At 43.8% G+C, this 22,466-nt stretch overlaps 1 protein-coding gene across 1 annotated transcript in view; it reads left to right on the top strand.

Annotated features, from left to right (window-relative positions):
- Positions 1-10,962, top strand: part of Kdm5b (lysine demethylase 5B) — a 73,038-nt gene extending 62,076 nt beyond the window's left edge. Inside the window, exons 21-27 of the mRNA XM_055598075.1 lie at positions 365-544; positions 1,507-1,665; positions 3,424-3,909; positions 6,502-6,613; positions 7,937-8,091; positions 9,392-9,712; positions 10,243-10,962. Of these exons, the coding sequence (XP_055454050.1) occupies positions 365-544; positions 1,507-1,665; positions 3,424-3,909; positions 6,502-6,613; positions 7,937-8,091; positions 9,392-9,712; positions 10,243-10,380 (1,551 nt within the window). The 3' untranslated portion in view covers positions 10,381-10,962. The remainder of the gene's footprint in view (positions 1-364; positions 545-1,506; positions 1,666-3,423; positions 3,910-6,501; positions 6,614-7,936; positions 8,092-9,391; positions 9,713-10,242) is intronic.
- Positions 10,963-22,466: the final 11,504 nt, after the last annotated feature.

A 22,466-nucleotide genomic window follows, 5' to 3' on the forward strand; every position in this document is an offset into this window, starting at 1 on the left:
AAAAATTGATATTTTACTGGCAAGTGAATTTCAGTAAAATACTATCATTTTTTAAAGTATAAGTCAGAATCTTGAGTTAGTACAAACATTTCTGTTGAGGTAAATTTCTTTGATACTGTACATAGGCACTAATGTGAAAGATGAATTTATCTTTGGGTATAAATATAAATTTATAGGTGGGTATAACCAGACAAAAGATATAATTATGTCACCTTTTTTTTTAACCCTTTGGAGCCTAGTATTAATTGTTAAAATGAAAAACCATTGTTGCTGTTTCTTCCTTCCCTTGGTGAATTTAACATGGGCTAGACTGAATTATGCTTTTCCTATTTTACATAGAATTACTCTTTTCTTAATTTATTAGGCAGGAGGACGAGTGCCAGTGTTAGAGACACTTGTGGAACTTGTGGCAAGAGGCCGGTCTATCCCAGTGCATCTCAGTTCTTTACCCAGATTGGAATTGCTGGTAGCTGAGGTGCAGGCTTGGAAAGAATGTGCTTCTAAAACATTCTTGACTGAGAATTCTTCATATTCTCTGTTAGAGGTGAGTCTACACCCAGCCTGTGCGTAGGAGCTTTGATTTCTAGTTTCAATACAGTCTATAGCATGCAAAAATGACCTCATTGGTGGATCCATCTCCTGTGAGTTGTTTAGCAGTCTTTGGATGTTTTCTGCCTTCCTTCAGGATGTAGTCACTGTTTGGAGAACAGTTTTTCATTAGGGTTTGTTAGTGTGAGACAGTCTCACTGTGTTGCCAGGTAGACTTGGAATTGTGGCAGTCTTCTGCTCTGCTTCTCAAGTTCAGGGCTTACAGGTGTGTGACCACCAAACCTGGCTAGAAAAAGTAGACTCTAAGCCTGGCTATGATTTACTACCTCAGCTTTAGATTTTATTTTATGTGTGTGGATGAATTGCCTGCACGTATGTATCTGCACCATTTGTGTGCAGTACCTGTGGGAGGCAGAAGGGGAAATCTGATACCCTGAAATTATAGTTAGACAGCTTTGAACCATATTGGTACTGGGAATTAACTGGACCCCAGTCCTTTGGAAAAGTAACCAATTCTTAACCACTGTACCATCTCTGTAGCTCCACTACCTGCATTTTTAGTAGACATGATACATGACCTCGCCAGCGTTTTAGAAGTGCTTAAGCTGAGGTTTTTATATTTTATATTTTATATAAGCTGTTGCGTATGCGTTAGCGTTATTGGAGTCAATTGTCATATGTCACTTTCACTTAGTAAATCTGAAGAAAAACTATTGTTTTTGAGTCTGCTTCTCCCTTTCCTTTCTTTTTTTTTTTTTCCTTTTTTAAATCATTTGTGTGTGTTTGTGTGTGTGCGTGCACACATGCACATGAATGGAGTTTTCAGCCTTAGAAGCAGTATGTTTCAAAGTAAATGGTAGATAATAAGAAATGTATGTCTGTCCCATTACTTGGGGCTTTAATTTAGCTAATCTGAAATTTGTTTCACCAATGGTTGTGTTTTCTCTTACTAATTAGGTGCTTTGTCCTCGGTGTGATATTGGCCTTTTGGGATTGAAAAGGAAACAGAGAAAGTTGAAAGAGCCCTTGCCAAGTGGGAAGAAGAAAAGCACTAAGTTGGAGAGTCTGAGTGACCTGGAGAGGGCTCTAATGGAGAGCAAAGAGACTGCTTCAGCTGTGCGTAGCATGGTTTCTTCTGCTGCTTTGTGTTGGGGGAGGGTAGTTTCTTCAGGTAGGGATATTGGCATGCTTAGTAGAATAACTTGAAAAGTGCTTGAGTTTGCCAAAAGAACTTTTGAAAATTGTCAGGTTTAAAGATAGCTGTTATGGTTGGCATTAATGAGTTCCTGAATTCTGAAAAATAATAAGAGACAAAATATCCACAGAGGTGCATAAAATTTGAATTAGGCCACCCAGTGTGAGTCTCTTCTTTTGTTTATTTGAGATAAGTTCTCTACAAAAGACAAGCTCTGTAGCCCTGGTTCTCTAGTCACTCAGCAGGCTGGCCTCGAACTGGCTTCTGCTTCCTAGATGCTGGGATTAAAGGTGTGTGTCATCACACCTAGCTAATTCTGAGTCTTAGATACTGAGAATGCCTATGGGTTTATCTAGATTTTATCTCAATATACCAAAAATTTGTTACTGATTTACTTCTATATCTATCTCCCTCCACAAAAAGAAAAAGAAAAAAAAATCCTTTATTTGTCTATATACTTCCCTAATCTGAAAAGAAGAAATGGAGAGTTCATTCTGTCCTTATGACTCAAGATTAGTCTGGCTTGGCTCTTTTTTTTTTTTTTACTTATTTATTATGTATAAAATATTCTGTCTGCATATATGCCTGCACACCAGAAGAGGATACCAGATCTCGTTATAGATGGTCATGAGCCACCATGTGGTTGCTGGGAATTGAACTCAGGACCTTTGGAAGAACAGCCAGTGCTCTTAACCTGAGCCATCTCTCCAGCCCCTGGCTTGGTTCTTAAAGAAAGTGTTTCCTTGTGTATCTGTTTTCTCCTGGTCATTTTTCCCGACAGTTGGCTAGTTAATCTGAAAAAATCCTAGAATCTAAGAAGTGCTTATTCTGACCTTGTTTTTTTTTTAAAAAAAAAAAAAAAAAGCTCCATTTATGAACAGCTAGTAAGTGGTGTCAAGAGAAAATATGTTCAAAGCATTATCCAGTCTTATGACTGAAGTCGGTCTGCCTCTTCATAAGGTTAAGAGGCACGTACCACCGTGTCCAACTTAGCAAGTGCTGGGGATGGATCCCGGTGCTTTCTTCATGCTAGCTAAGCACCCGTAGCCACATCCCCAGCTCTGCATGGTTGTCAGAGACTCATTTCATAGCCTGTTATTGTGGTGTTCATCACATATAGATGATGTAGCAGAGAACAACAGTAAGACATAAAATGACCACCATTGTAGTTCAGGCTGGATTGAAGCTCTGGCTGGACTCAGTCCTCTTGTCCTTAGCCTCCTAAGGGCCATGCTTTCAGTCTTGGGCTACCACATCTGTCTCCTGTTCTTTCTAGAAGACAACAAAATCTTAGGGAACAAATACTAGCTGAGAAGGTCAGAAATGAGCATACATAAAATATCAGCACCAGAGAAGTAAATTCTATGCCATAAATCTGCAAGTTTTAATTATTGCTCATACTCTATATACTATGTGCAAAGCAAAGAGTGTTCTATCTCATCTCATGTGATTCTCATCATAGACCTTGTTGGGTTACATATTGTTGTCTTGTCCATTTTGTGCATGCAAAAAAAAAAATTTAGCTATAGTGAAATGTGGCTTAGCTTGAGGCAGAGCTACTCTAGATTTAAATGCAGATAATCTACTCTGGAACCCATCTAATTAACCTTTAGGATCTTGAGTTGTGGAGGAGGGATAGTTTTCTTTGGCAGTGTCCTTGATGGCTAACTCCTTTTCAGATGGCAACTCTTGGGGAAGCTCGCCTAAGAGAAATGGAAGCTTTGCAATCTCTCAGACTTGCCAATGAAGAGAAATTGCTGTCACCTGTCCAGGATGTAGAGCTGAAAGTCTGCCTGTGTCAGAAGACTCCAGCTACTCCCATGATCCAGTGTGAACTCTGCAGGGATGCTTTCCATACTAGCTGTGTATCCGTGCCTAGTATTTCACAAAGCTCCCGAATCTGGCTTTGTCCTCATTGTCGGAGGTCAGAGAAGCCTCCATTAGAGAAAATTCTGCCCCTGCTGGCCTCCTTGCAGCGTATACGAGTTCGTCTTCCTGAAGGAGATGCACTTCGCTATATGATTGAAAGAACCGTGAACTGGCAACATAGAGCTCAGCAGCTGCTTTCTTCAGGGAATCTAAAATTTGTGCAAGAACAAGTGGGCTCTGGACTGTTGTTTAGCAGATGGCAAGCCTCAGCAGGACAGGCATCAGCAACAAACAAGGTAAGCCTATGCTTTGTGGGGTATTGATTGGCAGTCTGCATAGCTCTGCAGTTCTGTCTGGTGTTGCTGTTTCTGAGACCATCCTTCTGTCACTCACATTCATAGCACTTATCACTTCCCTCTTCAGGGGCCAGGCACCCTGCTCTACCGTTTAGTTTTCTCTGTTCCTAATTGTCAGTTTTAATTGATTACCTTTGAAATGATTGTTCATTACTATTATCTGTGTATGCACATGGGATTTTCAGGTACTGCAGTGAGTATGGACGCCAAAAGGACATTTTGTGGAATCAGTTCTCTCCTATCTTTACATGGCTTCTGAGCTGGCTCTACTTTTTTTTTTTTTTAGGTTTATTTGTTAATTTATTATGTATACAGTATTCTGCCTGCACTCCAGAAGAGGGCACCAGATCTCATTATAGATGGTTATGAGCCACCATGTGGTTTCTGTGAATTGAACTCAGGACCTCTAGGAAGAGCATCCAGCAGAAGCGCTCTTAACCTCTGAGCCATCTGTCCCGTCCCTGTGCTTTTTGTTTTTTTGATAAGGTCTCAGCTACCCCAGAATGATTTAGAACTCACTGTGTGTGAGGATGATCTTGAACTGTTCCTGCCTCTGTCTCCTGAGGGTGGGGGCTATGGGCTTGTAAGACTTTTTGGTCATGGGCACAGAAACTAGGGCTTTATGCTAGCTGGTCAGACACTTGACTAAGCGAACTGCACCTCCACTGTCAGGAGTCTTCCTTAGACAGCCTGTTCCTGTTATGTACATGCCTACCTTTTGTATATACAGATAATTTTTCTACTTCATTATCTGTTAACCTGTTCGCATATTTAACTTATGCATGTACTTTTATTTTAAATTTTTGCTTGATTGAATTTTTTTCCTTTCATGTAAGTTACTGTGTAGAAGGCTTGCTTGTCCTTTTAGCCTTTACGGAAGAATGTTCAAAAGGTTCAGATGCATTTGTATATTTCTGTTTGTGTATGTAGGCCTTGGTCAGGTCCCTTAGGAGCTGTCTACCTTGTTTTCTGAGACAGGGTTTCTCACTGGAATCTGAGGCATACCAGTTATGCTCGCTTGGCTGGCCAGTAAGCCCCAAGGATCTGTTTGTGCCCTACTCCTTGGTGCTGGGATTGATTACTAGCGTATTCTACTTGCCTAGTTTATTGTTTTTGTCTGTTTGCTTGCTTGCTTTAGTGGAAATCAAACTGAGGTGTTGATGATTATGAAAGACAAATACTTTACAAACTGAGCTGTCTCCCTGAGTTTCTATTCGTGGTCTTATTTATCAGAAGGTAGATCCTTCCACCATCGTAACAACAGGTTGTCAGTTTCTGAGCTGTAGAAGAGACTGTGAAGATAAAGGAAAGGACAGGTAGAATGACATAGTCAATCTTTACATTAATCCCCACTATTTATTTTTATTTATTATTTATGGATATGTGTGTTTTAACCTGCATGTATGTATGTGTACTACATGTGTGCCTGGTGCTGGCATAGATTGGAAGATGTCACTGGGTCCCCCTGGAACTATGTGGGTGCTTTGAATTGGGCTGCAAGAACAAGTGCTCTTAACTGCTGAGCCAACTCTGCAGTCCCTTAAATTTTTATTACAATTATATGCATGTGTGTGCAAGCAGGAATCTGTTCTCTCCTTCCATCCTGTTAGTTCTCATTATTGAACTCAGGTCATGAGGCTTTGTGTCAAGCACCTTTACCTGCTGAGCCATTTTGCTGGGCCCTATTCCCAGTATATTTCTGTAATAGAGACATTTACAAACTGGGCATAGTGGTACTCACCTGTGTCCACTTGAGGCACAAGAGTTTTAGACCAGGCTGGACAATGTAGAGAGACCCCATCTCTTAAAACAATTTGTGGATAGATACGGCCTACTGTGTTTGCCTGGGGTTTAACCTCCAGCACCACAAAGGAGAGGGTAGGAGGAGAGATTGACAGTTCTTATGCTTGGTTGGTCATGATATGGGTGTTAACTGCTCAGCAGAGCACAAGTAAGAATGCCTGTCTTATGCTATTGGTTTGTTCTTCTTCAGGTTTCTGAAACAGCAAGCGATTAAACATCTGCTGCTGTTTGGGTAGTCAGCAGGAGAGTCACTTGTATTCCTTTACCAAGTGTGTGCTAGGAGTTGATTAGTAAGGGAAGAGACAAAGTTGTTGCTTATTTTTAAGACAGGGTTTCATAGAGCCATGGATGTTCTCAAACTCCTGACCGTCCTGCTGTTACCTCCCAAGTGCTGGGATTACAGGTGTATGCCCCCATGCTCACAATTTGTCTTATTACATCTAACCTTCAGTAAAAACGGAGTTACATCAACACTGAAAGGTGGTATGGTCTGTTCGCTTGCGGAGAAAAGGATTTATTTCCCAATGTCTTCATCTCTCTGAGATCAGTCTGAATACACTTGGGAAATTGTATGGTTTCATTTTTAGGAGGGTGGATTTGGCCAGTCTTTTGATGCCAGAGGAGACTGGAAAAAAAATAAAGTCTTATTCTAGAAACTACTTTCATTGGAATAGTAGGAGTGTTTTCGATCTGCAAAAGCCTCGTAATAAGGTGTTTCTCTTTCATTAGGTGTCTCAGCCTCCTGGCACCACATCCTTTTCGTTGCCTGATGACTGGGACAACAGAACCTCATATTTACACTCTCCCTTCTCTACTGGACAGAGTTGTATTCCCCTTCATGGTTTGTATTTTATTTTATACTATTCCTAGATAGTAACAGGCCGTCTTGCCTAGTAGCTAGTAGTCCTGTAGCTTTTATAATAGACGATCTTTTATAACAGCTTCTGTAATAGATGTAGTTTTATAATAGATGATCTGGTATCTTAAGGAACTCCTTGCAGGTATTGTGTTACTTATATAAATAATATCTGCATTCAGGAGGCTAAGGCAGGAGGATTATACATTCAACGCCTTCTGGGCTATGTAGTGACGTTCTTTCTAAAACAACAGTCCAAAGGCCTTTATTACTATGCATGGGATATTACATTTTGGGATGAGTTAATCCTATGCCAGGGAGCACCAAGTACCATGTATTTAGGGCAGATGTGTACTCCCCTGTTGCTTTAGACTTCTGGGGGATATTAAAAGTAACTCATATTTGAAATCAACCTCCTTTTTTTTTTTTTTCTTCACATAAGATCTCATTAAGCTCAGGGTGGCCTCAAATTCAATGTTTAGTTGAAAATGATCTCATTTTTTTTTTTTAAAAAAAAAACTTGTTTATTTATTTTTATTTTGTGTATTGGTGTTTTGCCTGCCTGTTCCGTATGTCTGTACCAATGTGCATGCAGTGCCTACAGAGGCCATCAGATACCATGGGACTGGAATTTTAGACAGTTACAAGCCACCATGTGAGCCCTAGGAATTGAATCTGGGTCCTCTGGAAGAGCAGCCAGCTTCTGAGCCATCTCTCAAGTTCCAGAAAATGACCAGTCATTTTTTTTTTTTACCGGGGCTGGAGAGTAGTCCTCTTTCTCTTTCCCTGTGTGCGTGTGCGTGTACATGTGCATGCGCATGAGCATGCATGTGTTAGCCTATTTGGCCATGTAGCTGAGGATGAGCTTGAACTCCTGATCCTCCTATTTCCAGTTCTGAAGTGCTGTATACCACCATTCATAGCCCTCTTTAGAGTTCTGCCTACAGTTTCAACTGGAGGCTTGATCTTTAGTCATCCTTATGAGGGTATTTAGTCATGTGGTCTGAGCTCCTTGCTCTACTCAAATTGTTTATGGTGTAGGCCAACAGTTTCTTTTGTGACAGTGAAATTTGTCAAGGTAGACACATCTCTTTTGTATGAGCAATAGGTAAATTCTTAGGGAATCTACATTAGCCTCTCTTTGTTGTATTATGGTTTAGGCACATTAAGTAGACCTAACAAGTTGACTGCAGTTAAAGGAGGAAAGGTGGGATGTGGTATGGGGACAGCCTTTTGTACCTGACAGGCTTACATGTGCATGTATTAAATGTCTCTGTTCCTGTTCTGATTGGGTGTGGTCTTTAACAGGTTTGAGTCCAGAAGTGAATGAATTGCTGATGGAAGCCCAGTTGCTCCAGGTGTCCCTTCCTGAAATTCAGGAGCTTTATCAGACTTTACTTACAAGGCCAAGCTCTGCTCTACAAGCTGACCAAGACTCACCAGTTAGATCTAGTAGTGAAAAGGTGAGTGAGAGGCAGGTCTGCAGCAGCAGCACTGCACCTTGTAGTGCCATCCTGCCTAATGATTTGGCAAAATAGATGGCTGCGTCTTTGAGCCATAAGAGCATGCAAACTGTCTACCTCACAGCTCCATTCTGCAGGACACACACTGAACACCACTTGCAGCAGTTTGGGTGTCACAGCTTAGATGTGGGGATGTGGGTTCTGTTTTTTATGTCTGAATTTTTCTTTTTTCTGTTTATGGAACTATTCTCATCACTCCCATGTGATAATTGTGAGAAGTAGTATTATAAAGATGCTAGATAGCAAAAGCTTTTCATTATTTCTCCAAAACCAGTATGCTAAGACTGTATATGTAGAGGTTGAGGATGCTTATCCTACATTCTAAAAGATACTCTGTAATGTCCTGTTCCTGTCTCCCATGCCCTTACATGTGTATTTTTGTGTGGTGTGTGTTTATGTGTATATTCAAGCTAAATATATATATGCGCTTGTGATGTGTATCCTGAAGTTGATGTCAGAATCTTGGATTGCTCTCCACTTGATTCACTGAGATTGGATCTCTGAATTGCACTCAGAGCTTGCAGATAGGCTATTCTTACCAGCCAGCTTGTTCCACGGATCCCTTATCTCTGACTTGCTGAAACCATAGACAAGCTACCATAGCCACTAAGTGTTGACATGGATTTAGGTCCTCTTGCTTTCATGGCAAGCACAGTAACTGCTGAGCCATCTCCAAGTCCCTGTAATAATAGCCTGTGTCTCAGCACAGTCAAGGAGCTTCTGCTCCTTTCTAGCTCTGTAAGACGCCGTCACTCACAGTGCCCCTGAGAATATAATTACGAATAAAAGAACCTACTAGGAAGACTGAAATCATGAGGAAAAGGATCCTCATGAAGGGTGCCCTGAAGACTGACCACAGATGGACTTAAACCTTACTGCTGTAAGGGGTGGAATAGATGTTTTTCACAAGTACTTAGAGTAGTCAGCCACTCACTCACGGATTTGATGAGAAGGGTCTGTATATGTCTTTTCTCTCCTGGTGCTAGCAGGCCACTTTGAAGGTCAGTTGTGTCGTTGACACCCTATCCTAGCACTCCCCTCAGTTCCCAGTGAGGAGGGAAGGAGGTTAGGCTGGTTGTTTTGTGGGACTCGGGGTACAGAAATTATAGTAGTGGTTAGGATGTAGTATATTCTGAAGGATTGTTTGATTTTTCACTTGCGTACATTCTTTAGTTGCATCAACTTTTTTTTTTAATGGGCAAACTAAAGGCTAACACTGAATTTGCCGTCTCCCACCCAGAATGATTGCCTCCGAGGGAAACGAGATGGGAACAACAGTCTTGAGAGAAAACTGAAGAGACGCCCAGAAAGAGAAGGCCTTCCCAGTGAACGGTGGGATCGAGTTAAAAAAATGCGGACACCCCAAAAGAAGAAAATCAAACTGAGTCACCCCAAGGACATGAACAGTTTCAAATTAGAAAGAGAGCGTAGCTATGACTTAGTCCGTAATGCCGAAACTCACTCCTTGCCCTCAGATACATCCTACTCCGAACAGGAGGACTCTGAGGATGAAGATGCCATCTGCCCAGCTGTGAGCTGCCTGCAGCCAGAAGGAGATGAGGTCAGTGAGGTTTGGGCCATAGAGGACGTGCTTTCCCTTAACTCAGAAACCCTGTAAGCTAGACCTCATCTCCTTGGGTCTTTCTCTTCTGCTTGTCTGCTTTGAGCTGATCTGAATGGATTGCTCAGTTCTCCCCTACTGATATCTCTGCTTTTAACCATCGGTCCTGGGTCTCCTTCCTTTTCTTGAAGAAACTCTCGTTCTTCCCTTTTTTCCTTCTCTTGCTCCTCCAGCTTTCACCGTCCCGGCGCTCAGAAGGTGGGAGGGATGCTGACGGAGTGCCCTTTTGCTTACTGTCACAGGGCAGCACTGTCTACCCCAAAGCAGGCACAACTTGAAGAGTGACTCTGCCTCGGTTGCTTTGGCGGTGGGACAGCCACACTCCAGTGCTTAGCTGTTGTGCCTGAGGCCCCAGTGCTGGGACAGTGGCCATTAGTGGCAAACGGCCTGAATATCTTGAGGCTGGCCTGCCCAATTTTGAATGGCATTTTTTCCTCTGAACACCCCATCTCCCTGCTCTTTGTAACCAGGTGGACTGGGTCCAGTGTGATGGCAGCTGCAATCAGTGGTTTCACCAGGTCTGTGTTGGTGTCTCTCCAGAGATGGCAGAGAAAGAAGACTACATCTGTGTGCGCTGTACTGGAAAGGACGCACCAAGCCGAAAGTAAAAACAAAATACACTCTCACTTCATATAATTCAGGACTCCAACAAAGAAGATTTCCTCAGTCTCAGCAAAGCTACAGGACTGGAATCGAGCCAGCCTGTACTCGGTGCTATTTCTATTCCTTACGGGATCATTTTTCCAGAACTCTTTGAAAAAAAGAAAAAAACAACTAAAAAATTTTTTGACACTTTTTGTATTTTTTTCCTTAAGAGCTGTTTGTGGTTGTTGAAGTTTAAAATGCTGACTGTTTTTTGCAGGGGTCTCTACCGATTTCGAAGGTATTGGAGTTTGCACCTTTTTGTGTACAGCATTAACATTGTACTTCTGCCTGGGATAGACCGGCCTAAGAATCCAACTCAGTTTCAGAGCCCAGAAGGGGCTCCAGAATTCCAGTAACCCTTACTGAGCAAACGATCTCCTGTACTCTTGTTACCACATTGGGGGATTTTATGTTTTTCACTTTGGGGTTTTTGTTCCTTTCTTTCTCTGCTTCTTTTCCTTTCTGGTAGGGTAGGTTTATTTATCTGAGCAATAACTTCTATGTTGGTTTCAGTGGCTGGAATTAAAACAAAACAAACTTCTAAACAGTGTGTTGGTGCTTTAGCATTTGGTTAATGTACAGAAAGCAAATGTCTAGTTTCTAGTGTCACTGATGAACTAGTGATGTAGAAAGAGACTGCGCTGTAAGTAATCGCCACAGCTGTATTTTGGCTTTCTCCCTGCCCGTTTATTCCTCCCCTATTTTTTTTTTTTTTTTTTTTGGTAGATTGTATCAAATGTTGCAGTTTATATTGTGGAATAATAAATCCTTGGTCCTATTATCACACTAGACTACAGCTTCTTCTGCCCTTTCACCTCATGGGCTTACAGAATCAGAGGGGTTGGTTGCTTTTTCTTCTTCCCAGGCAGGCCGCAGCAGAAGTGTGAGGAGGTTTTTGCAGCCTGACTCTTTAGGTGGGCCTGTGCCTTCATGCCCCACCAATAAAGAACCCTGTTTTCAAAGACCAGAGCCAGCCCTTCAAGCCATGTTCTTTTTAGATAAGCTCTCAGAATGTCCCTAAATCACTCTGACTTCAAGTCCTCTTATGGACTTTATCATATTTGAATTGACATAGAAATTTGGTTGAGAGTTAAGTTGCTGGGATTTATGTATTAGAGGCTTGGTTCTAATGTATTAGTTGAAGGGAAATTTGGGACTACCATCCCTGCCTGCCTGGGATTCCATTCCCAACTCTGTAATTTCGTCCATCTTAACTGGTTGTGGACAGCCCATAGCTGTTTCCCTCTGTTCTACAGAGGGGAAGGCTTTCTGGTGAGCAAAACAACAGGCTTCTGCTTACTTAGATTATTGCAAACCCTGTTTTCCTCACTGTCTATAACAATGAGCCTGGTGGTGGATAGAACTAGTAGCCCTTTCATAAAATATCAGAAAGCAGTTTGTGATGTAGCAGAGATTTAAATGTATTGTCCCCTTTATGCAATCCAGATGATTAAATCTGTTTAAGACTGGCTTCTTCCTAGTGGTCCACAGTGTCCTGCAGTTGCTGTGATGTCTCTCCTTGTCTGGGGATAAAAGTAAGCTTTGAAGGGGCGTTACTGAGGCCAGGGATGCAGCTTAGTGGTGGAACACTTGCCTAACATAAGCAAGGCCCTGGATCCTTTTGCACTACCAAAAGGAAAACAATTAGGTTCAAAGAAAAAGGGCCTGCTGCTAAATTCAAGTCTGACTTTTTTGTTTTGTTTTCCAAGACACTGTGGCTCTGGCTGTCCTAGAACTCACTACTGTATAGACCAGGCTGACCTTGAACTCCGAGATCCACCTACCTCTGCCTCCCTAGTGCTGGGATTAAAGGCGCATGTCACCACTGCCTGTCTCCCTCCAGTTCTTAATAATTGTTTTATTTGCTCATTTGAATTTCATAGGGTCCAGGCTTGTTTTATAGCCAGGTGTTACCTTGAACTCCTGACTGTCCTGCCTCTATCTTGTAAATTCTGGGGCAAAAAATGTGTGTACTACCATGCCTGTTCTATGTAGCTGCTGGGGATCAACCCGAGGGCCTTGTACATGCCAGGCAAGTACTCTACCAAGTGAGCTGCATGCTTTCCCCTCAGCAGCCTTTCTTTGTGTGTACCTTGTACACAACCTGTGATTATTAGCCGTCTTGCTGAGCTAGCCTCTTCAGTCACAGGAGATATGAACCATCCCCTTCCTAAATGGGAATCAGGGCAGCTGCACAAAATCATATTGTGAGTCAAAAGCAAATGGCGCCTAGGTTTTCTTCAATTCTCCAAGTGTTTTCATCAATCCTATCTTGTTCAGTATCAAACACTGCAAATGATGGAAACATTCAGCTTCCAACTTAGGCCACCTGTGTGCCTAACTACAAACTAAGGTTTTGTTAAAGACATTTTATAATTTTATAATGTGCTCTGACACTTGCTGATACCTTAGAACAGTGTTCTCAACCGGTTGGTCACAAACCTTTTGGCAAACCTGTCTCCTAAAATATTTATATTACAGTTCATAACAGCAAAATTACAGTTATGAAGTAGCAATGAAAATAGTTTTCTGGTTGTGAATCACCACACTATGAGGAACCCCTTTAGGGTTGCAGCATTAGGAAGGTTGAGAACCACTGCCTTAGAGGAATGTTGGATATAAGGAGAAAGAAGATAAAACAGTCACTGACTGAGCTTTCATCTTAGTTGGCCTTGCAGTCCCTGGGTTTGGAGGAGAGAGGACTGGAGTTAGAGCCTGAGTCAGGAGGATGGACAGTAGGCAAACAGTGAGTAGAGAACTCCACTGCAAAGGCTGGGACAACTGCTCTCCCTCACTTCAGTGCCTGCTACTGCAAAGTCTCTTATTTCAAAGGCTGTTTTCTATAAAGCTAGTAGCTGGAGAAAGTAGAACGTGCCCTAGCTGTCAAGAGGCTCACCTGGGACTGGGGAAAAGGAAATGCCACTTTCAGTGATGGACAGAAACACAAACCTTCATTCTGTCACTGAGGCCTAAGACAGTGAGATAGGCTGGGGGTGTAGTTTGTTAGAGTGCTTGCCCTTGCCCATCATCTGTGAAACCCTGGTCTTGATGGTCCATCACTGCGCAAACGTGCGCACACGCACACACACCACAGAAAAACAAGTATGGTAGCACATAATCCCAAAGAGGATTTTGCCTTCCTGCAAGGCCAGCCAGGGTTAAAAGCAAAACAAAACAAAAACCCAGAAGAGAGAATCTTCTGGCTTGGTAGAAGTGGCCAAGATGCACCTAGTTCGCTCACCACTGAAAGCGGTGTTGTGCACTGCTGTAGTGGTGCTCGCTTGTAATCCCGGCACCCAAGGTGTTGGGTCAGGAGCCTTGTTAGTTTGGGCTTGTTCTGAGTTACACAGTAAGACTGCCTCCAAGGTGAACACTGTAATATGGCTTTTGGGTATTAGTGTGTGACTGACTGGAGAAGAGATGCTGAGAACAGTTGGTAGTGGTTGAAACTGGGCTTCTCTCCTATCCTTACCTGGGTTCAAATGGCTACCAGGCTTCTGCTACAAGCAGCTTCCCCCGAAGCCCCTGCAGCCCTAAGGTCTTCATGTAGTGGATTTCTACATTTTCCTCTTCCCATTATGTCTGGATGGATATTTGGCGGTCCTTTAGACCGGTTTATGCCTTGGAATGAACATGAGCATGGGGAGGTATTGGGTCATCATGGGTATTTTCCTGGGCCCAGTACGGCCTGAGGTTCTCCCTGCAACTGACTGGAATAGATTCCTCTATACCTGTAACAGGTGAACTGGACAGCAGGCGTTTTAAATGATCACTAAGCATTAAGCCAGAGCTGCTCATTCAGTAACAACTGACATGCTAGGCTGTGCTATGTTTAGCTGGAGATGAAGCTCCATGAGTGAGGTCCTGAGTTTAGTTTCCAGAAACATCAAAAAAGGTTCTTTTTTTTTTTCCTGCTACGATGCTGCAGAAATTGGAATGTTGCTTGTTGAGAAGAACTGTGGAAGAGAGCAATGAAGACCCCATCACCGTCCTGTTGCGAGCTCAGTGTCCTTCCTCAGCGGTGACTGACCCCGGAGTTGACCGCTTCTCCCCTGGTGGCCCTCTGTCCTCAGTCCTTTGCATGTGGCTCAAGTTTCTCAGCTTTGTCTGAGAGGCTTCATGTATAACTTGTAAAGAAAATGCTGCTAAAAAGTTCTAAACAAAAAATGGCATAAAGCGATACTGTTGTAAATTTGTTTTTAAGACATAACCAATTTGTAATGTATATTGCACTCTTGGCAGGCTCATGTAAACAAAATGTCATGTTTAAATATTACCTAAGAATGTTTCTGTACATTTTCGTCAGCATAAACGAGACACGTCAAGCCAGCCAACAGCAGAAGTGATAATCCAGCTCCTGGTTTGGGTTCTGAGATAAAGGGCAGAGGACTGTGATATGGTGAGGTCAGATGTTTTGAATTTTCAGGATAATTTGCCTTGTAATAGAGGAGTGGAATAGTGGAATTGCTTGGTCAGTTTCAGGTGAGTAGACACAACAGGGCTGTTCTTCCTCTTTTTGTAGAGACACCGAAATATGTTACTTTAAATATTTGCCTTCTAATGTAAGATCAATTTATTAGTTCCTATAAGTAGAACAGTGTGGAGCTGCCTCTGCCACCTGCTCCTGAAGTGCTTTCCTGTCTCGGCTCTGATGTGAACATACACACACACAAAAAAAAAACCTTTGTACATACAGTCTGGGCTGCTGGTCTGACGGTGACAGATGGAAGGAAAAGCGTACATCTAATTTTAACCTACATCATTCGGGGTTGAGGGCAGGGAGGGCCTGTGCAGGCTGAGAGTGCTCTCTAGGCAAAGACCATGAGCGTAGTCGCCTGGGGAGATGCAGAGGGGCGGTCAAGGGTGCCACGTGGCTAAAAGTTGTCCGGTGTTTCCATGCCGCTGAAAGCTCTTGCCAAGGCATCCTAAGCTCTGGGGAGATGAATGCTGGTCAAGATAATGTTACCTGAAGCTTTCTTGATTCAGCTGGGAGTGTTCTACTACTCAGGGTCACTTAGCACCACCCTAAGAGACAAGTGTTTTCAACATGTGGAAACCAAAGAGGTTGACACAGGCCTAACAGAGATGGACTTTAGGAATGGGGTTTACTCTAAGAACATTTTGCTCTGTCCCACTACAAGGGCTTCCTGCAGGCTCCAGAGAACTAAGAATATTGTCCATGAGGTTTGGTGAGTCTGCTTCATCTCTTACACGGTGGGCATATGTCCCTGGGGTTCAGTTTTTCAAGACAGGACTTCTCTTCTGTATAACAAGCGGTGGCTGTCCTGGCTTTGTGGACCAGGCTGGCCTCAAACAGGGACCCACCTGCCTCTCCTGTAGAGTGCTGGGATCAAAGGCGTGTGCCACCACCTCTGGCTTAAAGAAATCTTAAAATCTAGTGGTCATGTTTAGTTTTGAAATGGCCACCTCTGAGTAAAATGCTTCCTGGTCTGATTCCTCCGCCCCACTGGAGGCCGAGAATACATGGTCACTACTGCATGCCATGACTTCTCAGGCAGGAAGCAAGTCCTGGGGACTAGCTGCTGGTGGCTGCCATGCACTGGAAAACTGGTCATGTTGGCTTTGAGGTCCTAGCTTGTTTCTTTGCTCTCTGTTTTATCCACTACATCCCTCCCCTCTCTGGCCACTGAACGAGCAAAAGCAAATAAATAGGACTTTTCATTGAACCAAGTGCAGTAGTGTGGAAGGAAAACGGATGGGGTGGGAGGGGTTGGAGAAGGAATGGGGCAGTGATAAGCCCTCTGCTCGAAAGGCTCATTTTCCGGAGTGACTCAGCCAGTTCTCCGCAGCTCCAACCTTGGCCATTAGGTGGCGCTATTTTATTTCCGTGGGTGCTTTTGGTATTTAGGTTCATCCAGTTCAGTGGCCAAAAGGAGGGAAACAAATTAGTGAATTTAAGCAACCTTCAATAAGATTATAAGCAGTTTTAAAGGCTCCAGGTCTCTAGGAGAGAAAATATTGTGCATCAGATTAGTTGCTTGCTTGCTTGCCTTGTTGCAACAAAATATCTGACAAGCAAATTAAGGTTCATAGTTTGAGACTACAGTCCACCACGGTGGTTCGGAAGCCATGGCAACAGTAGCTTGAGGCAGCTGGTCAGATTGCATCTGCAGCCAGGAAGCAGGGAGAGAGGAGTGCCAATGCCTCCCTTATATTTGATTCAGCAATCTAGAGAAACCACTCATGGACATGCCGAAAGGTTTGTCTCCAAGTGATTCTATATCCTGTCAAATTGATAATAAAAGCCATCATAACTGCCCCCTCCAAAGTCTGTCTTTGAGTACTGATCCCAGGAAGAACAAAGGTGAGTGAGTAGTCCCCTGATGTGGGCACTACCATTCAGGCCTTGGTCAGGCTGAGGTATACTCACAGGAAACCTCAATATTCCTCTCCCAGAACCATCTTCTCTGGAGAAGGATTGAAGATAGTGTACACTTACCTGTGGGTCGTAGGGATGTAAACAGAGGTGATAACTTCCTCTTTGCTGGCCAGCCTGTGTGACCCTTGGGGAAGCCATTATTGAGGATGTGTGACATGACCTGGGATAGAGAACCTGTGTGAAGCATAAACCCAGCTCCCAGGGTATGCTTTTACTTCATTTTTTCGTTGTGTCATGACAATCACACTTTTTAAGGTTTTTATTCCATTTGTGTGAGTGCATGAGTGAGGGAGTCAGGGCAATTTGGGGGAGTTGGTCTTACTGTGTAGGTCCCAGGGATCTAACTCTGGTTGTCAGACACAACAGCAACCTTACCCACTGAGCTATCTAATTGGCCCTTGAGTTTTTAGAAAAATGCTTTGGAGCATTTTCTACCAGGCATGATTTTTATTAAAGATTTACACACATTTAACCCTGAAACAAAAAAGAATTTTTCTGTAGGTAAGGGTTGAGATAGTTTTAAATTTTATTTTTATGTGTATGAGTGTCTTGCCTGCAGGTATCTCTGTGCACCAGGTGTGCCTGGTGTCCAGGGAGGTCAGAAGAGAGTTTTGGACCTTCTGGGGCTAGAGTTAGATGGCTGAGAACCACCATGTGGGGCAGGGAATTGGACCTGTGTCCTCTGGAAGAGCAGTCAGCTTTTAATCACTGAGTCATCTCTGTTCAGTTCCAGGGTGTTTTTGTTTGTTCGTTTGTAATCGTGTGTGTGTTCGTGTCTGGTGAGGCTGGGTGCCAGAGAAGTCCCACCTGGAGCTGGAGTCCAGGCAGTCACGAGCCACCTCACGTGGGTGCCTGGAGTATAACTCAGTTCATGAAGAGTAAATATATGTTCATGGAGCCGCCCACCCCTCTAGCCCCAAGGATTGAAGAATGTCTATGCGGTTGTATGCCCCCTGTGGTTGGTGCCTTCAGGAGCTAGAAAGGGGAATAGAATCCTCAGCTGTGAGCTGGGAAATGCGGGGTCCTCTGGGAGGGCAGAGTGGAATCTTAACCACTGAGCCTTCTTTTCAGGTTCAAGGATGGGATTTTTTTTTAAAGATTTATTTATTATTTATACAGTATATAGTACTCTGCCTGCATGTGTGCCTGTAAGCCAGAAAGAGGGCAGCAGATCACAGTATAGATGGTTGTGAGCCACCATGTGGTTGCTGGGAATTGAATTCAGGACCTTTGGAAGAACAGCAAGTGCTCTTAACCTCTGAGCTATCTCTCCAGCCCCAAGGATGGGATTTTGATGTGAAAGTTATTCCCCTAATCATGAGCATGTTTGTGTTCTATGTCTGCCAGATAATTGAACAGCTCTCCAGTGTTCTAAAGGGGAAGGCCAGCTCCATCTCCAAATCTGCTTTTTTCTCCCTTGATCAGGAAGATAATGGCTCTTTTCCTAGTCTGAATTAGCAGCAACCACAGTTACCTTCCTCATTCCTAATTGTAATCTAATACAGTGAAACCACTGGGCAGGATGGGAGAAGAGTGGGCTGTTTTCCAGTCTTGGAGGAAGTCTCAGGAAACTTCTAGCAGGAAACCAGGAAACCAGAAGAGGGCAGCAGAGGAAAGGAACTAGTTTACTTTCCTAGTTCCCAGGGCTGGAGCTGGGCCCACAGGAGGGAAGGCAGGGTAAATCTTAGGTACCTAAGGCCATTCTCCAGCCAATTGCTCTAAACTGAACATCAGAATCTGCCTCTTACAGTGTTGTACCTCTCAGGGTTCTTCAGTTCATCCAACCTGCATTGTAGGAGTAAGACTAAAGGTCAAGCTTGGGTTTGTATCCCACCAACTGGTAAAAATCAGTTGGTGAGCTAATGATGACGCCTATGTGCCCAGCGTGTTAGCATCTCCTGTGTTCTCAGGGCTGTAAGCTACATTCACGGGCTCTTACAGAGCATGGGAGCTCAAGATTTAGCATTGGAGGGGCTGTGCAAATAGATCTCAGGTTCTCTGGGTATTTTGTTTTGTTTTTGAACTTGGTTTTCTCTATGTATGTACTTTGAATATTCTGGAAAGCACTATGTAGACCCAGCTGGCCGTGAACTGAGAAAGTTCTGCTGACCTCTGCCTCCAGAGTGGTGGGCTTACAAGTGTGCACCACCACAGTCGGCTCTTTTTGATTTCTTGCTGTGCTGGACATAATGGAACTTAGAAGAAAGAACAAGACTTTGAAAAAGCAAAACAATTGAATTGACATGAACTGTGTCACTGCCAAACTGGCTGTGTGGCCTCAGTTAGGATGGAGGCCTGCCACACAGAATGAGGCTGGTGTCTGTCGGATCCTCGGGGCAGATGCTGGAAGTGGCACCTGCAATCCAGGTCTTTAAAGTCTGCAGGCAGAAAGATGGCAACTGTGATCTTGCATTCAGCTACACATAGAAAGCAGCCTAGACTACCTAGAAAGACAGTATCAAAAACAAAACAGACCAGGTTCAATTCCCAGCACCCATATGGCAGCTCACAACTGTCTGTAATGCCTTCCAAGGGATCTGACACCTTTACGCTAGAGCACATAAAAATAAAATTAAATTATAAAAAAAGAAAACAGAAACTTCCCCAGGGACACTTTTATCTGCTTCTCCTCCTCTAAAGTCCTCTAAAGGCATGTTGTGGTTCCTTAAGTACCATTTTAGAGCAGAGGTATTGACAGCAAATTGTTTCAGTAGAGGTGTTTTCTGAGTAAGGCCCCTCCAGAAAACAGGCGTGAAGATGCCCGGACGTGGTCTCATGAGCCTGCTCATTACTCAGAAGGAATGGTAGGAACAGGGCGGATATTTGGGGAAAGCTGAGGAAGAAGCATTGAAGTGGCTTCATGAGCAGGGTGTGACCACTCTGCCTCCATCAACTTGTCACCCAAGTAGCTTCCAATGTGCTCTGTTCCTCAGACAAGGAAATTGGGCATCAAATATTAAGGCTAAAGGCCAGCGCTGGGGAGACGGAAAAAAGTAGATCTTGAGTACTAGGTCAGCATGGGATACACTGTGAGGTTACCCCCAAACAAAAACAAAGGACCAGAAGTAGAGGAAAGGTCACCCAAAGAGAGAGAACCCAGACCCAGACTTTGAGCCTTTAAAGAAGATGGCTGCTGACTCCTGTGAGAAACATGGCTGAAAGGCAATAAGCCCGAGGGCTCTCCTGGGCAGTGGGTTTCCTTTCCCTTGATGAGTAAGGCTTATACAAGCTTTTCTTTAGGGGAATATTATTTTTTTCTTAAACTGGATGAGTGTTTCAGCCAAGCTGGAAATGTGCTTCAAGCAAGGCTTGGGTGTCTTGCTTCAGAGGGTGGGCTGCTGGCAGATGGCTAGCAGCCCTACCCTGACATTCAGTTCCCCGACGCCCCCACCACTGTGAACAAAGTTTCCTCAGCTGTGGCTGAGCCAGACATAACCAGTTTTTGGCAACAAACAAACAAACAAACAAACAAACAAAATCTAATAAAATAAAGCCTTTTAAGTGATGGACCTGCCTGAGAAGAAGTAGAAATTCTCACAGTGAGAAGGCCTCCTGGGAAATGGGACCCCTCGTACCAGGCAGATCGGGTTCCATTAGGCTCTTGGGGAAGAATTTTCCTGGGACACAAGCACCTGGTCAATGCTCCAGATCCAGGTAGGAGCTCTTAGATCTGAGCTACTCACACAGCCACATGAATACGTGTCCTGCCTAGGAGAGGAGCAGGGAGCCAGCTCAGGGTGTCCTAGCCTTAGTCTTTCCCCAAGGCAGCAATTGCTAGGCATTTAGACTCCTAGCTTTCCTTAGAAAAGACAACTTCTCTGAGGCTAATTATGTGGAGAACTGTAAGACTTGGTAGACTACTGGAGCTAGACAGGAAGACGTTATGTTGCTTGAATTTTTTTTTTCTTGACACTTTTGGAGCAATTCCTAAGCATCCCTCCTCCTCCTCCGCCTCCTCCTCCTCCTTTTCTTTTGAGGCAGGATTTCTCTGTGCAGCCATGGCCATCCTGGAATTCATTCTGTAGACCAGGCTGGCCTCGAACTCAGATATCTACCTGCCTCTGCCACCTGAATGCTGGAATCACTCACTTCTAAATGAACTGATTTACCCAAGAACTCACAGATTGAGAGGTAAGCTGAGATTCAAACTCGGAGAGGCTCCAGAATTGAAACTGGAGAGCTGTGCTGGTGGGCATTTTGATTTAGTGGTTTTTAAACAGAGGATTCACTCTGTATCCTAGGCTGGAATGTAACTTGGGCTGGCCTTGAACTCAAATAAATCCTCCCACCTCAATGAACTGAATTGAGTACTGGGGTTCCAGGAAGAGCCACTATTCCTGGCTTTTGATTTTCAGTGCTGAGGGTCAAGCCCAAGGCTTACTAGAGAAGTGCCGCACCATTGGGCTACATCTCCTTCCCCATGTGACCTTTTTTGAGAGGCCAGCAGGGAAAAGAACCTTAAAGTCCTTCAGCCTAACTCCCAAAGACTTTTCCTGAACTTCATTCCTTCAGTGCTGTTGATTCATTTCCCTTCCCAAGAAAAATCAAAGAGCTGCTCTGTGGATTCTAGCATGGTCTTGCGCTAGCTTCTCTGAACTTTCAGGGCTCCCCAAGCACACCCTACACCATAGCCTCACAAAGCTATTTTATCCTTTCCTAGTATGGCAATATTAGCTACCTTTTGCAGAGGTGGCTACTTAATATTTTTTTAGGCTTAATATTTTTGGGTGTTTTCATGCATGCATGTCTGTGCATGTGCATGCAGTGCCTATGGAGACCAGAAGAGGGCATCAGATCTCCAGCAACCAGAGTCACAAAGAGCTGTGTGACATCTTGGTGCTGGAAACTGAACCAGAGACCTCTGGAAGAGCAGCCCATGCTCTCAACTGTTGAACCACCTCTCCAGGCCTATGAACTATTTAGTCAGAGCAGTCTCTTAAGGTGGTGAAAGGTCTTCATTCAACCAATAAGTAAGCAGGGCTTAATGAGGTCACAGGGTTGTCCTTTTGCTGAGGCTCTTCAGTGAGCATACGTTAGTTTCTGTTTTTCTCTGCACTGCATCCCTGTGGAACATCCTTCCTACAGAGACAGATAAAAGATTCTTTCTTAGGGGACGTCCTCAGCCTTTTTCTGCTTTCCCTTTGAGGAGGCAGCTCTCACTGGGATCCAGCAACACCTTAACACTCTACCACAAGCTAGATGTGAACTTGAGGGGTGTCAGTGTTGCCAGTCCCTGGCAAGACTCCCAGGATCCAGTAGTGGGCAGTGAAATGTGTAGTGGACAGAAGATGGGTGCATGGATCAATCCAGAACTCAAGAGCCTTGCTCCACCTTTACTGGTGACATGAAGAGAAGGGTGGTAGGTGGGCCTGGAAATGTGTGCTGCAGCTTCCTTCCCACTGTCCTCCACTGGGGATTTTGGTGCTCATGCTCTACAGAGAGAGGTTATCTGAAAAGCAGTTCTATGAAACAACCCCAATGTATGGAGGGTTTCATGGGCACTGGGATATTAAAGTGCCAAGGTTAATTTTTCTGAAAAGGTTTCATTTGGCTTGTTCCTCATCTTGTCCTGATGGTGAGCCTCAAAGCCTGTGAGTGCCCTCTTAAAAAAAAAAAAAAAAAAAAAAAAAAAAAAAAAAAAAAAAAAAG

This window comes from Psammomys obesus, unplaced genomic scaffold (assembly GCF_907164565.1).
Source record: "Psammomys obesus unplaced genomic scaffold, mPsaObe1.curated_primary_1811, whole genome shotgun sequence".
NCBI lineage: Eukaryota > Metazoa > Chordata > Mammalia > Rodentia > Muridae > Psammomys > Psammomys obesus.